The sequence below is a fragment of the Lagopus leucura genome, unplaced genomic scaffold (assembly GCF_019238085.1).
Source record: "Lagopus leucura isolate 7727_CA_CO unplaced genomic scaffold, USGS_WTPT01 Super-Scaffold_100045, whole genome shotgun sequence".
NCBI classification, from domain to species: Eukaryota; Metazoa; Chordata; class Aves; order Galliformes; family Phasianidae; genus Lagopus; species Lagopus leucura.
In genome coordinates, this window is record NW_024962292.1 from 2,112,921 (window position 1) to 2,127,045 (window position 14,125).

The following is a 14,125-nucleotide window of genomic DNA, read 5'->3' on the forward strand; positions in this document are numbered from 1 at the left end:
TGTGTTTCTTCTCATTTGCTCATAAAGACAGAGAGGGCTACAAGATCCAGCCTGATACAAGAAAAGTTACGTTACACCTACAGAAAAGGGTGGAGGAGTTGTTGGTTCTGTCATACCTGGTATTAAAACGAGGCTTTCATGTTTTCATCCTCTTATCTATCTTTTACCAGGTAACTTACCTATCATTTTACCAGAAAGGAAATTTAATGGAAAATATTAATCTGAAAGAACTCTTTCTATTCTGTGGCTAACAGGTAGATCTCTGACAAATTAGATGTGAGAATACTTTCCTCACTATGGTTTGTTTCTTACTGACCAAATTAATTCACAGATGGAGAATGTACCAGTCTTTCCTATGAGACATTTGCCTGAGTAAGGATGGACTGGTAATTGAGCTTCATAATAGAATAAAGCAGGGAGATGTCACAGGTGCTGTTTTTCCTTCTTCCTCCACATTGCAATACACATACAACAGGTTATTATATGACCAGACCAGACAGTACCCACAGACCAGAGCTAAGAAACAGGGAGCATATGGTGAGTTACCAGGTTCTTTTTCCTCTTTCTGTAAAATTGTTCCTTTCTAGAGTATAAATTCACTGTGTGACATTGAAAAAGAAAGAAGAGTTGCCACTTCTAGCTGGTTTTCCTGTGTTTTCCATCCAGCATGTGATGAGCTGAGCAAGAAGGCATTTAAAAAGGAAGTTGCAACTGTTTGTCTGAATTCTGGAAACTGTTGTTTCCATTCTCAAATTCTTAGCTTATAATTAAATATTTGCATCCTGCAGACGAGCAGATTTTCTCCTACGTCCATGGTAGTAATTCTATTCAAAAGCAATGAGACCTATTTTAATTTTGGAGTTGACTTTGCAGAGACATGGGCTGGGATTTCTTTTTCTGTGCATATTTGCTCAGTCAAACAGCTAAAGCTGTAAGCAACACAGCGTTAAGAGGCCAATAAAACGCACAATACTTGTAGAGCTGATGGAGATTGCTCTTGCTCCCTGTCATCCATAAGGCCACACTGTACCTACACTGAAGTCCATGTGCCATCTCTGCAAGTGCAACAAATCCCCGAGTCCCACTAGTGATATCAGTGTATTTCTGTATCATTTAGATCCCCAGTGCCACTTTCCTCTGAGCTGTCAGAATGGACCAAGTATTTTGGTCTTAAAGTCCCTTCCTACAGAGTAAAGAATTGGACAGGTTTCATCGTAAAGCTTTTGCACGGTATTTCCGTGCTCTCTGACTGCTGTATGTGCAGGAGATGCTCAACACATTTTCAGATAACAACTGGGGGAACTGCAGCCATACATCCACCCTAAAAGAACATTGGTTTCTCCCGTTTCCCTTTCCATATCTCTCTGGATTTCAATAACGTTTCCATCACACCAATAATGTTTTAATTGCAATAAAGTGATATCAAGATGAGCAAAAAACAGCCCCCAAGTCAACAGAAAATATTTAATAAGATAGGAGCAGTGCATCATTTTGCTAAAGTAGTTCCTGGGAAAATATAATTTGGGAATCTTGTAGAATTCTTCATGGTAATTATCTCTTCTTGTAGGAGAGACTGCATGCGCCTGTGCTTGTACCAACATGTGCACAGATGATTGGAAATAAACCTGTGCCTCAGCGATTAAACACATTCATGCTTCTTTAATTCCTGTGAAAGAGGACAACGTGGGTTTGTGGGTTTGCAAAGAGCAGGGCTTGGATTTTCAACATTATGAAGAATTTGAAGTGTAAAGGAGCGGTTCAAGATATGCTGCAGCCATTAGCAAAGAGGAAGAGAAGTGCTGTGAAGGTCGGCTGTGCACGTGTAGCTTCAGCTCACACAAGACATCATATTTGCCTTTGCAGCCCTGAAAGGCCAGGCTCCCACACAACCCTACTCACTACACAGGCACTGTATGGACCAAAAGGTTGAGATAAGGACTGAAACGTCAACTGTTCAGCAAATAAAGTTTTCCTTGACTGTTATGGAGAGGTTATACATACCTTCAGCCATCATTTTCACAACCCCTCTCCATCCGTATCTTGTGGTTTTAAGAAATGACTTCTGAGAATCAGCTTAACTTAGCTGAAGTTATTTTAGCTCCTGGCAGATTTTTCTGACAAGATACTTGCATTCCTTCCTGGAACTAGAGCTCCTGTCTTGCCAAATACAAAGGAAGGACTTATGCCCATATATGAACTCACACCCAAGCCTCCTGTTCCAACTGAAGCCTTCTGAGCTGGTCTGAACTTTCAGAGCAGCTGATGACTAATTCAAACACTGCTAAAGGAACATGTGAATTCCACCGATGATCAGTGCTCAGATTATAAGTGTCCATGTGCACTTGGCCTAAGGAGCCTCCAGGCATAATCAGAAATGAATTGTGAAAACAACAGAGCCATAGACAATGCAGGGCATCCCATCAACTATCCTAGCAAAGCACTTGGATACTTTTGCTACCAAGCCTGTAAAACAGTTGCCCTATTGCTACTGTCTGACAGAAACCAAGCAGATTGGATCTGTTTTCAATAAAAAACAGGAAGGATGACCAACTGTAATTATAATATGCGTCAAGTGTATGTGGAAGTACATAGGCATAGAGGAAAAAGAAATACAGCTATTTCCAGAGAGAAATACCCAATTTATGCCTGCAGTGTTAGTAAATACTATTCACGCAGTTGTAAATTGTCCCCAGTTGTGTTCTTTTTTTTAAGAAGCAGGCTAGGTGACCTGCTGTAAGACCTGCTGGGAGGTGATGCCAATGCTCTTAATACAAACCTACCCTCCATTAACCACAGGATGTAAAGGCAAAAAGAAAACAAGGCCTGAGCTCCCTTCCCAGAGCACTGTTTGCATATCAATAAGCTATCAAAGAATATTTTTCAGCACAGCTACTTTCTGTGTAGCTCTGTACTGCTTCTACCCCAATCACCAACAGTGAAATATTTCTTAACGCAGACAGAAGACCCTGCTCCCACAGCCTCTCTTCAGAGCCCTTCCTTAGTTACAGTTTCTTATTCGTTCTCCCCAACCTGTAGTTCCATAAATGGCTTCATTGTTCCAGAGACAGGGCTGAAGCTTCATTAGCCAGCATGGGAGGCTACAGGAGAAGAGAGAACGCAAGAAGGAGCTTTTGATGAAAAGCACCTACCTGGGATAATTAATGAGATTTGCCAAGAGGGAAACTGGGAAGATGCAATCAGTACTTGTTCAAATCGGAATATAATGGTTTCCTTCCGTGTTCATAAGTGAAAGGGCATTCTTATGGCAAAACTAGGATGGAAAGACACTCAATTAGCAGCCTTGCAAGAGAGAAGTTTAGCAACGCGGCTTCTGAGAGTGAGGATTCGTTTTTCACAGCCCCAGCCCTGGTGCAGTGATACCACCACAACTTTAAGCACAGACCCAGTCTTGAAAGAGGCCATCTCCACTCTAAATGATTTACTCTACAAATAGATGGAGCCAAATGAGGAGTAGTATTACCTTTATTTCCAATGTAGGAATTGCAGGCAAGAATAAAAACAGTTTGCTAGCCAGCCTGGATGAGTGCCAAAAAGGGAAAGCTTTTATTTCTATTGCTGTAGTCCAGGACGCGTGGCTCTTGCTTATTACTGGGTATTTGCAAACCACAGTTTTACTCCCTAATTTACAAGCCACTCACACAGACTGAGTATAAAAGACAACCAATATTTAATCCAATTACCAAACATTATAGGCAGTGCTAAGCATGCACATTTGTGAGGGAAGAACAAGACTATTATTTTTCCATTTGTAAAATTCTACAGCCCTGTACAATGTAAAATGTGACTCAGATGCACCAAGCAGGACTTCTTGGTGTGTTCTACAAGCTTTTCTTATACAATAGAAACCTGTCAATAATTCCAAGGCCCCCCACCATAACATGCAATGATTGTGTATCAGGGATGGCAAGGACAGAGCATGAGAGGAGGAGTGATGGTGCACAGGGGCACAACCACCACAAGTATCCATCCTGTGCACCTCAATGTAAAGCTCATGACAACAGTGGAATTTTTACAGGCAGGCTGGGCCCACAACATGCCATCGGTCCTTTTAGGCACAAAAATGCAGCTGTGATGTGGTATGGACTCTTGAATTCTTTTATCACCATGTGCTACGGTTTAACAGCACAATTAACACTAAGGAAACCTGCCTGCCCTGCAGCTGATCATCTCATTCAAGACTTCTCAGCACTCACAAACAACAAGCTCTCTTCTAGAAGGGCAACAACAGTTCTGGCAAACACTTGAGCTGTTACTTAACAGCTCGCACACAGCTTCTGTCATTAGAAGCTGTTTATTGAACAACAAACAATGATAGGAGTTGCACAGAGAATTCCTTGAATGTTAAGCTGCACACAGACCCTGCAGTGTTCCTGAGCTGATGATAGATTGACAAAGCAGAGCTATTACCCTCTATTGTGAAAATAATTTACTCCCTAAAAAGCACAAATTCAATACACCATTGCAGCTAAAACATTGCTTAATATCTGATACAGCTTGCATTCAAAATATATGTGGATACAATGATACGTAAAATACTGGCATGCAGCCTAAGTTAAGCACTCTCATGACTTGGAATTAAGCTGTTATTCCAGAGCTTTCATGAAAGTAACAAGTGGGAAGATTCTTTGTTGATGCTGCTAATACTTCTAATCTATACCAGGGTTGCAAACTACTGTATAGAACCATACGCACAGAAGAACACTGATGCTTATTCCAGAGTAAGGTAAAGACTGAGGTTGAACATACAAGGACAGAGCAGAAAGGCAGATCAGAACTCAGCAGAGGATCAAAATGCCCACCATCCCCTTTCTGAGGTTCTCATTGGGAAGAAGTCATGTGGACAGAAGCGTGCAGAACAATTCATTAAGAGCTGAAGTCTCTCAGAAATTCCCACTGGAAATCCCACATGTTCCCAAGCTGTTTCAAAATGACCATCTCAAAAATGCTTTCTGGTAGCACAGTTCACTCAGTAATTTGCCTGGAACAAACAAGAAAAACAATCCTCCTTCATTCATCCATTGAGAGCTAGCCCCAGTTCAGTGATCGAAAGACTAAGAACAGGAAAATCAACTATTTAAGGTCTTCATATCAAGTCACTTGAATAACTGTCCTCATCTCAGCAATTAATTCACCTAGCACTCACTTAATAGAGGGCCATTCAATGGCAATTTCTGATCAATACTGATCACTCACAAATGTGGCATGAGAAGACATCAAGACAGCAAGTAATGCAACAGAACTGCCGCCCCCACACCAAAGCGGGCTGAAACATGGGCATCATGAGCCTAAATGCAAGCTACATGATGGCCAAGGAGGTTTTTGTTCTGACAGGATCCACCAAACTGCACCAGAAAAATGGATACATTAATCATCAGGAAGAAGAGCAAGCACAGAACACTGAACGAGTTTATTCTTCATTCCATTACATCTGTGACGCTCGTCAATTATTTTTTCCATTAATACATAAATACTGGGGCTGTATTAAGGTGAAAGCAGGCAGAGCTCCATTTTTAGCTTGAATATTCACTAAAAGCAAATTGCAACTTTTGTTGGTGAGGTAACCTAGCAGTTACGTGTAATATTGGTTTTGTTCCAGACTAAACACATTAAGAAATTAACTCCTGTAGCACTAACTCCATTTAGTCTTAATACAGAATTGTAGAACTGTTCTACGCTAATGAGCTTCATGAGCCATTTGAATGTATTTAGTGAGCATTAAAACAAGTCGCTACCTTTGGAATGCTTAATGATAATGACATGAATGAACAGTACCCGTTAATAAACTGTACGTGCTGATGTGGCAACTCCTGTTTTGTATAATGTGGGAAAAACCTGAAAGCCCGCAGATGTGAAGCAGGGCACGGGCAAATATTTTCTAAAACAATCCAGTAAAAACGCCAATTTCAGGCAGTGACCTTCTAGAGGTTATTTTTCACAGGTGATAAATGTGTGTCTTGTATGGACAAAGCAAACTAGCTGCCCAAACTCATCTCCCTCATTCCTAACAGCAGAAAACAGCAGGAAATGAATAGCTACCCAACAGTATGATTGCATGAATAAGATAATCAAAATATGGCCAGCCCATCTGTACCATCACAGATATCATCTTGACAATCAGCACATAAGCAATTACACTGCCTCATACAAATATTTTTCTTCATAAGCATTTTCCATTTGTAGTGGAAGATTAATTTATCTAGATGTGGACAGTGAATAGCCAACTCCTATCACTGGTTGATGAGTGTGCACACAAAGGACGCACTGGTTGGGAATTCACACATCCTTGGGAGAACAGCCACGTTCCTTCCTCAATGGAAATTAAGCAGTGAGGAAGCGAGCGTCAAGATTCAAATAAAAAGAGACACATTGTTGTGAGTTTTTCCATGTGGTGGTAAAATCCAGAGAAACCCTTGCCGTTTCCTAAGATATCAACTGTTAGCACCCATCTGTGCAGTGTGCACTTCTCTGCTTACAGAGAGAAAGAGGATTTGAACAACAGAAGATAATTTGTTCTGTGATTGGTGTTCAGTCTCACTTTGTAACCAGCATTAATATGTCTGGATCTAAGTGCATTACTCATTTTAAAAGGTGATTCAGGCCTTATAAAACATTTTCAGCATATGTGAATAAGTACAAAGCTTCTCATGTTTTGTGTGTCTTATTTTACCCAGTATCCAGGACATAAAATCTGAATGTGCTGCAATGCTCCATTTCAGTTAAAAAAACCCAACAGTCTGGACCAAGGTCACCAATGCATTATGCCAGAGTGACTCCAATTAAAATTAATGGCATGTTACCAGAAAAAAAATGGATTGTAACAAAGTTACCCATTTCCTCTTACTGAAAATGAGCATGCAGAGATGAGCAAGTTTTTAAACCGTAATTATATGGTCCAGTAATATGACTGGCCTGGTGTCTTGGCCACATGAACACTTCTATCTTGGTGATGTAACAGCATAGCAAAAACCAGCCCAGCCAAGGAATGCTCACTCCAAGGATTCAAAGCAGTACTTCATATCAACAAGGACAGAGGAAAAACAACCAACCAAACAACAACAAAAAAAACCTGTAAGAAATCAAACACTGCTAAGGCTGCCTTGGACAATTCTATTACAGCAAAGAAAGAGGAGATGAAAAACTACTCTCAGTGGGAAAACGAAGGACAAACACAAGCTCAGCATTAAAAGCTTGATAAAAATCTCTGCCTTTTTCCTACCAGCTGTATGTCAGAAAAAAATGGGCACATCCCACATAATAACCCTCAGAACTGCCTAGAAAAAAAATCAGGAGTGCAGCCTGAAGGTGAATTTGTTCTATTATCAAGGTTGCCAAATCATCCCTTATCATTACTGGCACACATATATAACCTGCCCCACAAACATGAATAACTTCAGTCCTTCCAAACCTTTATAGCACAAGAACAACCAATCCCTGTTTAAAAAGCTGGGGAAACTTAATGGAAGAAAGTTGGAAACTGCACTATGGAAGACAAAAGACAACAATGCCGTGTTTTAAAGGCCAGGCACACTGCAATACTGGGATCAAGTCAAGCAGAATCAGGATGCAGTTTTAATTTATACCACGTGCACAAAGATATCACACTTCCTTAGCAACGGAAGGGATCTAAATCCCCTTTCAGGGAAATGACAGGGCTGTGGGGGATAGAAGTGCCAAGCAGAACACTCACCTACTCTCCCTACATGCACCACACAGTGGGTCCAGTAAAAGATACTACGAGGGCTGCTTCAAAAGTAATGCCTCCTATTTTATTGGGTTGTCCCACAGCCTCAGAGGTGGATGTTGGTGGTAGGGCAGTAGAGACTGAACCTTCCTGGCAATATTCTTTTTATCGTAGAATGGCCTGGGTTGAAAAGGACCACAGTGCTCATCCAGTTCCAATCCCCTGCTGTGTGCAGGTTGCCAACCAGCAGCCCAGGCTGCCCAGAGCCACATCCAGCCTGGCCTTGAATGCCTGCAGGGATGGGGCATCCACAGCCTCCTTGGGCAACCTGTGCCAGTGCCTCACCACCCTGTGAGTGAAAAGCTTCCTCCTAATATCCAACCTAAACCTCCCCTGTCTCAGTTTAAAACCATTCTCCCTTGTCCTATCACTATCCATTTCTCATCTGTTCCCACCAGTGGAGTTTCCTTTGTAAATACCTTATTTTCAGAAGAATCAGAGGTTACTTCTCATTTCTACACCTTGCAAGAAGTAGCTTGTACAGGAGACCATCATAATAGAGACCTTAATACTTTAGGAGCACTACTGAAAAAGGTGACCCAAACTATCAGCTCTGCATTGGGCACAGTCACACCCGTCCAGCATTACCTTGGAGACCTTTCACAGGTTACTTCATCCAATATAGATTTATATAGACTAAGTCTAAGAACAAAGAAACCAATTACACGATCCACAGGACGTGCTGTTGAGCTGCCCAGCAACCTGCTGTGCTGTTTGCACATCAGTACACAAAATGTTCTCCAGTGAAAGCACTGAGATGGTGTGAGCACTAGAAGTCAGTGCGAGATCTCTGAGTGAAGGGTGTTCAAAATGGTCTTTGTCATTCTCAAAATTCTCAAGTACATTCAGACAGAACACTGAGAATCTGTAAGTACCAAACAGCTGCAAAGTTAAATGTTGCTGAAGAGCACAGAGGCCTAATAGTGCTGCACAAAACCAATCAAAACAACAGAACTGAATATTAACTTCTGCCTCCTTCAGTCTGGTAAATCCTAGGGGATGAAGCAAGCATGAAACAAAACATGAGAGTCCCTATGGGATCTAATACTCATGGTTTTATTTTTCCTTGATCATACCTGGAACAGTATCATTGTTTATTACACATAGATTGCTTCCCACACCCAACGAGATGCAATTACTCAGAAGTGAATTTAAAAGAGGTAATTACCCATTTTACTTTTTTTTACTTAATAATTCAAGCACTGAAGTTACGTTTGCACTTTTTCAGAACAAAAACCTGCTGCTCTTAAAAAAGGGCACACCTTCGCTTTCTCACACATGAGAAATTGGTTCTAATTCGTAATCATAATCACAGATCTCAACCCAACTGCAAAAGGTATGAGGGTACAAAGATTGAACAAGACTGCTCCTCTGCAGTCACAGGCAGCCAGAGGGGAAAAAAAAAAGGTAAGAAAGCCTATCTGCTAAGGATGCACTACCCAGAAGGACTGAAGTATTTGAGATGAAACCAAACAAAAAGTTCCAAGTGACAGCAGCAGAATTACCAGCTTTTCTGTAAAAAAAAACAACACTGTTCTAAACCAAAATTTCCCAACTCCTCAAGAGGAAAACTTCACATTTTTGTATACAGTGAGTTAAATAAAAAAACTGTTTCCACCATAAAAGCAAAGCATTGCATTTATTTTATGACATTTAAGGCACCTCAAAGGTGAATTGAAATTTTCCACCGGAAGCAGCCCAGACCAAACTCACAGGCTGTGTGCAATACATTCAAAATAAAGAAACAACAAAAAAACAACACATGCAAATGTTATCTAATCAAATTATGATTTTTCTTCCTTCCAGCAGTTTGTAGTAGCTCTGTTTCCTACCACTTGACTGGGCTCTGCCCCTGTGCTTGTTCCATCTTCACATAAGTGTCATACAGCTCTTTCAAATGCACTAACAGCTCCTCTAGGTTGTCTCCTGTCAGTGCTGACAATGCAATGACTCTGTCATTTATCTGTTCTTTAAGGAGTGGTAGATTAATCCTGGACTCAGCAAGGTCAATTTTATTCCCAATGACAACACAAGGCCTTGTAGACAATCCTTTTTTGTATTGTTCAAGTTCATATTTTAAGTCTTGCAGCTGAATCCACGGCTGAGACACAGAGAGATCCACCACATATAAAAGAAAGCAGCATCGTTCAATATGCCTTAGGAAGGCCATCCCGAGGCCCCTGTTCTGATGAGCACCTCTTATTAGGCCAGGAATGTCAGCAACTACAGTGAGAGAAACGTCACAGTGAATCCAACACACTTAACAACAAGGACAAAGTCTTTCCCAATCCACTGCAAGTGTTACATAATTACACCACAGCATATAAATACTAAGGATAACTAATGTTAAACCTGGCTGCTATTATCTTACACCCCTCAGATTTAAGTTATTCCAATGAAGACAGAATTCAGATGGCTAGTTTGATATTAAGGCAACGTGTAAGTGAATGTGAAATGGGCTTTCAGCATTTTTGTTACAACAAGTTTGAAGTTCCATAGAAATAATTCAACAGAATTGTTAACTTCTACAGCATTCAAAGATGAAGCTGTGTGACACAAACAGCTATCAGGACGTGCTCAGTGCACTGCAACTTTTACCTGCTACTTGTTCATAGTCTTCATAGCGGACGATGCCGACGTGGGGGTTCAGAGTTGTGAACGGGTAGGCAGCCACTGCCGGCTTCGCGTTGGACAGCGCTCTCAAGAGCGACGACTTCCCAGCGTTGGGAAAGCCCACCTGGAAGACAAGGACCCATTAAAGCCACAGCTCAAGGTTCATTCCAGTAATACTTAAATAAAAAACAAACAAACTTTTACAGATGCAGAAACGTTCTCCCAGTAGGAACAGAACATCAATTTTGCCCCTTGGTCTCCCCCTTTTATTTATAGGTGACATATCTCACAAAATAGATCAAACGTAGAAAGATCCCCATAATTTATTTTTCAGTGCAGTACTGAAGCACTTATTTTAATCTGAAAAAACATTACGTCACTTTGTTCTGCTCTTCTCATTTCATCTGTGCTCCAATTTTATCTCCACATTGTACTGTTCATCTGTAGGTTCTGCAGACAATACCTGCTGCACACATCAGTGAGCATTACTCATTCATGAATTTTGGATACTGCTTTTCTATAGATACAGTTAATTTTAGCGAAAGCAGGATGAAGCAGCAAGAGCCTGACAGCTCTGCAAATCACTTTGGACATCCTCCTACCAAATAACAGCAAGAAAGCATCAAATTGCATCTCAAAACAAGCAAGCCAAAAGGCCAATAAAAATGTTATCAGACATTATTTCTTCAGTCAGTCAAACGTCATCCTGCAACACGGAAGGTGAAGAACCATAGCAACACTCACCAATCCTGCATGTGCCGTTGTCTTGAGTTCCAGATGGAGGACCCTCTCCTGACCTGGCTCTCCCGGAGTAAAAAATGTTGGAGCTCGTTTTTCATTGGAAAGAAAAAAGCGATTACCTTTCCCTCCAGCTCCTCCATAAGCTGCAACATACTCTTCACCATGTTGAGTGAGGTCAGCCACAACTACTCCGTCCTCCTTTACCAACGTACCTACAGGCACCTTAAAACAAAGAGAGATTAACTTCAGTGTAGCATCTCCAACAAAACCTTCTCTAGGCATATTATCCCATGAAGTGAAAGGAAGTCAGGACTGTATTTTGGTCAGATGTACCTTCCAAATAAGCCTAATTTTGATGAATAATGAAAAGAGTTTTGATCTGCTTGTGTGCCAACCAGTTCCTGCAGGGCAAAGCTCACTGTAGAAGTGTATGAGATATGTTCTCTTCATGAGTTCATCAACCTTGGAAATGAGCAATGTAAGTAAAGCTAACATAGCAACCAGAACCTTAACTTACTTTAACATAAATGCACGCTCCATTGGCTCCGTAACAGTTTTTGCTTCCTCCTCTCTCTCCATGAATACCCTGATAGAAAGGGAGGACTGAAGAAAGTGATTTCGTTTGCTGGTCAGCTGTAAAGCAAAACACGTGCATTTTAAACACACTGTTTTAGCAGAACATGCAAAGTAGAACTCTGTTTTGACTTTCTGTTTCTGACTACACTGATACGTATCTGATTCACTGTCTCAACATAATGAATCAGGGAATATTAATATCAGTTTAAGTTGTGAAGTTTAACTGCCTTTACTTATCTGCTTAGGTTTGTTAATCATACATTTCATTAAGTGGTTCATTCCAAAAGGTACACAACCACTACAAAATCGTCAGGAAAATGCTGTTGGCAGATTAGCAGATTTTGCAGCAGAGTGGTACCACAAGCAGCCTTACCTAGCGTAAGGGTAACATTTGTTGGGTTGTCTTTATGTAGCCAGGTAGAAGCCACTAAAACATTTACAAAATACCACGATTTTTAACACACTTCCTAGGAGACTCTTCTAAGGCTGTCAGTGTCACTTATACCCTTCTTACCGGAGCTCAGAACAAAACACAGAAGCAAAGACAGCTTAGAGAGAAACAACCTCTTCCTTGTGGAAACAAAAAACCAAACCAAGCAACAGGTGTAAGTTGATAAGACAACAGGAAGCAAAGCAGATTTGTTGAGTTTTACCTTTTAAAATGACATGCCCTCCATCACCTCCATTTCCACCATCAGGACCTCCAAATATTTTTCTAGGTTCGCTATAAAAAGATTGACCTCCTCCTCCTCCTTGTCCCCCAACCACACGCACTCTCCGGTGATCCACAAAATAGCGGGTCTGCAAAGATGATGAGATTTGTTGCCTTTAAGTACAGTTTATCACAGACACCATTCAACAAGCTAACTGCCCTACAGAACTTAATAACGTGCAGATTCTTTTGTCATTATGAGTTCCTCTAAACTGCTGTAATTCACAGAAAAATTAAATACAGACTACAAAGCGCATCTTTGAAGAAAAAAAGAATCTAATTATCAGTATTTTTAAGAGTTTCTTTAAAACACAGAAAGTATGCTGATACAACCTAATGAAGCAGATGTGCAAGCTAAAAAGAGCACACAACAGAGGAAGTATCTTTCCAATATGATTATGTACTGCTGACACAGGTAGCATAAGAGAGCTACTGCACTGCCAACCAGAATCAGTCCGTCATCGTGCTCTTAGTCATGTGAATAAAATGGAAAGAAGACAAAGAGATAAGCTTCTAAAAATTGAACTAAAATCTATAGAGGACATAGTGTCTGTGTGGAGGGATGTTTGCACACTGACTCACTGCTTTCTCTACCTGGCGATGAAAGCAATACAAATTGCAACCTATTAACAATTAAGAAAATTAAGGAGAGAGATAAAAAGTAGAATAAGTGAAGTTACTTTTAATACCTGTCACAAGCAGTTGCTCAAGGGGTAAAGGTGAAGAGAATTCCAGATTTTGGCCCCATTTCTGACATGACTTTATCATCTGGCTTCTGGCTGTACTGTGCTTTGGCTTTCCTGCCAGCAACAGCAAGCTGAAGGCAGCTATCTGTGGGAAGTGCCATAAACCCGCACTGTAAACGTGGGAGAAACGAGAGCTGCGCCCGTGCAGGTGGACGGAACTGTTCAGTCAGCGTGAATGCAGCGTGCAACTCGGCTGCACTAACGCATGAATTCTGTCAGTTACCACAGGGCTTTACACTAGGAATCATTTAAATTAAACTGCCCACGTAGTAGTGGGATAAGATAAGCGTTAGATCTGAAGGCAAGCGAGCGCACAAACGGAACTCGTGCACAACGAGAGCTCCGTTCGGAGCAGCGCTGCGACAAGATCTGTCACTACAGATCTGGCACCAACACACGGCGACACGGGGAACTCGTTTTAAACTGAACCGTATCGGTACTAGCAGAGAAGAAATTCCATCCTGACACGAAGAGAAGCTCCTCTGCGGCGTCTCCAACCGAAAGACAGGCTGTAACGCGCCGTGACAGACAGCGACGGCCGTGCGGAGGGCAGGGCGAGGAGCGGAGCAGCGCGGTGCGCAACGCAAGCACTCACCAATTTCTTTTCCGAAATGATTCTTTTTTGCCTCAGCCGCCTGTTCTTTGAGCACGCCGCGCAACTCGTGGAGAAAGCCGGCTCTCGGCCGGGCACGGATCTCCATACCGACAGCACCCGCAGCGCCAACGCGCAGCGGAGCAGCATGGCACCGCCGCGCCGCCTCCGCCCCGCGGCACCCACAGCGCAGCCGCCCGCCCCGCCCCGCGCTGTGCGCATGCGTAGCGCAGCGCCGCCGGCCGTTGGGAAAGCGCGGGAAGAGCGGGGCGCGCGTCCCGTCAGTGCGCTGTGAGGGGGATCCCCTCAGTGTGCGCCGTAAGAAAAGCACCACCAACTTCGCTTTCAGATAACGTTTAACCTAAACAATTTCCAAGCATTCT

General features: G+C 42.0%; 1 protein-coding gene across 1 annotated transcript; it reads right to left on the reverse strand.

Moving 5' to 3' along the window:
- Positions 1-9,373: 9,373 nt before the first annotated feature.
- On the reverse strand, positions 9,374-13,901 carry MTG2 (mitochondrial ribosome associated GTPase 2). The gene is made up of 6 exons (XM_042884739.1): positions 13,746-13,901; positions 12,346-12,493; positions 11,634-11,749; positions 11,120-11,338; positions 10,361-10,499; positions 9,374-9,985 (listed from the first exon to the last, which is right to left on the reverse strand). Exons 1-6 carry the CDS (start codon positions 13,890-13,892, stop codon positions 9,591-9,593), a joined length of 1,164 nt encoding a protein of 387 aa, XP_042740673.1. The 5' UTR covers positions 13,893-13,901; the 3' UTR covers positions 9,374-9,590.
- Positions 13,902-14,125: the final 224 nt, after the last annotated feature.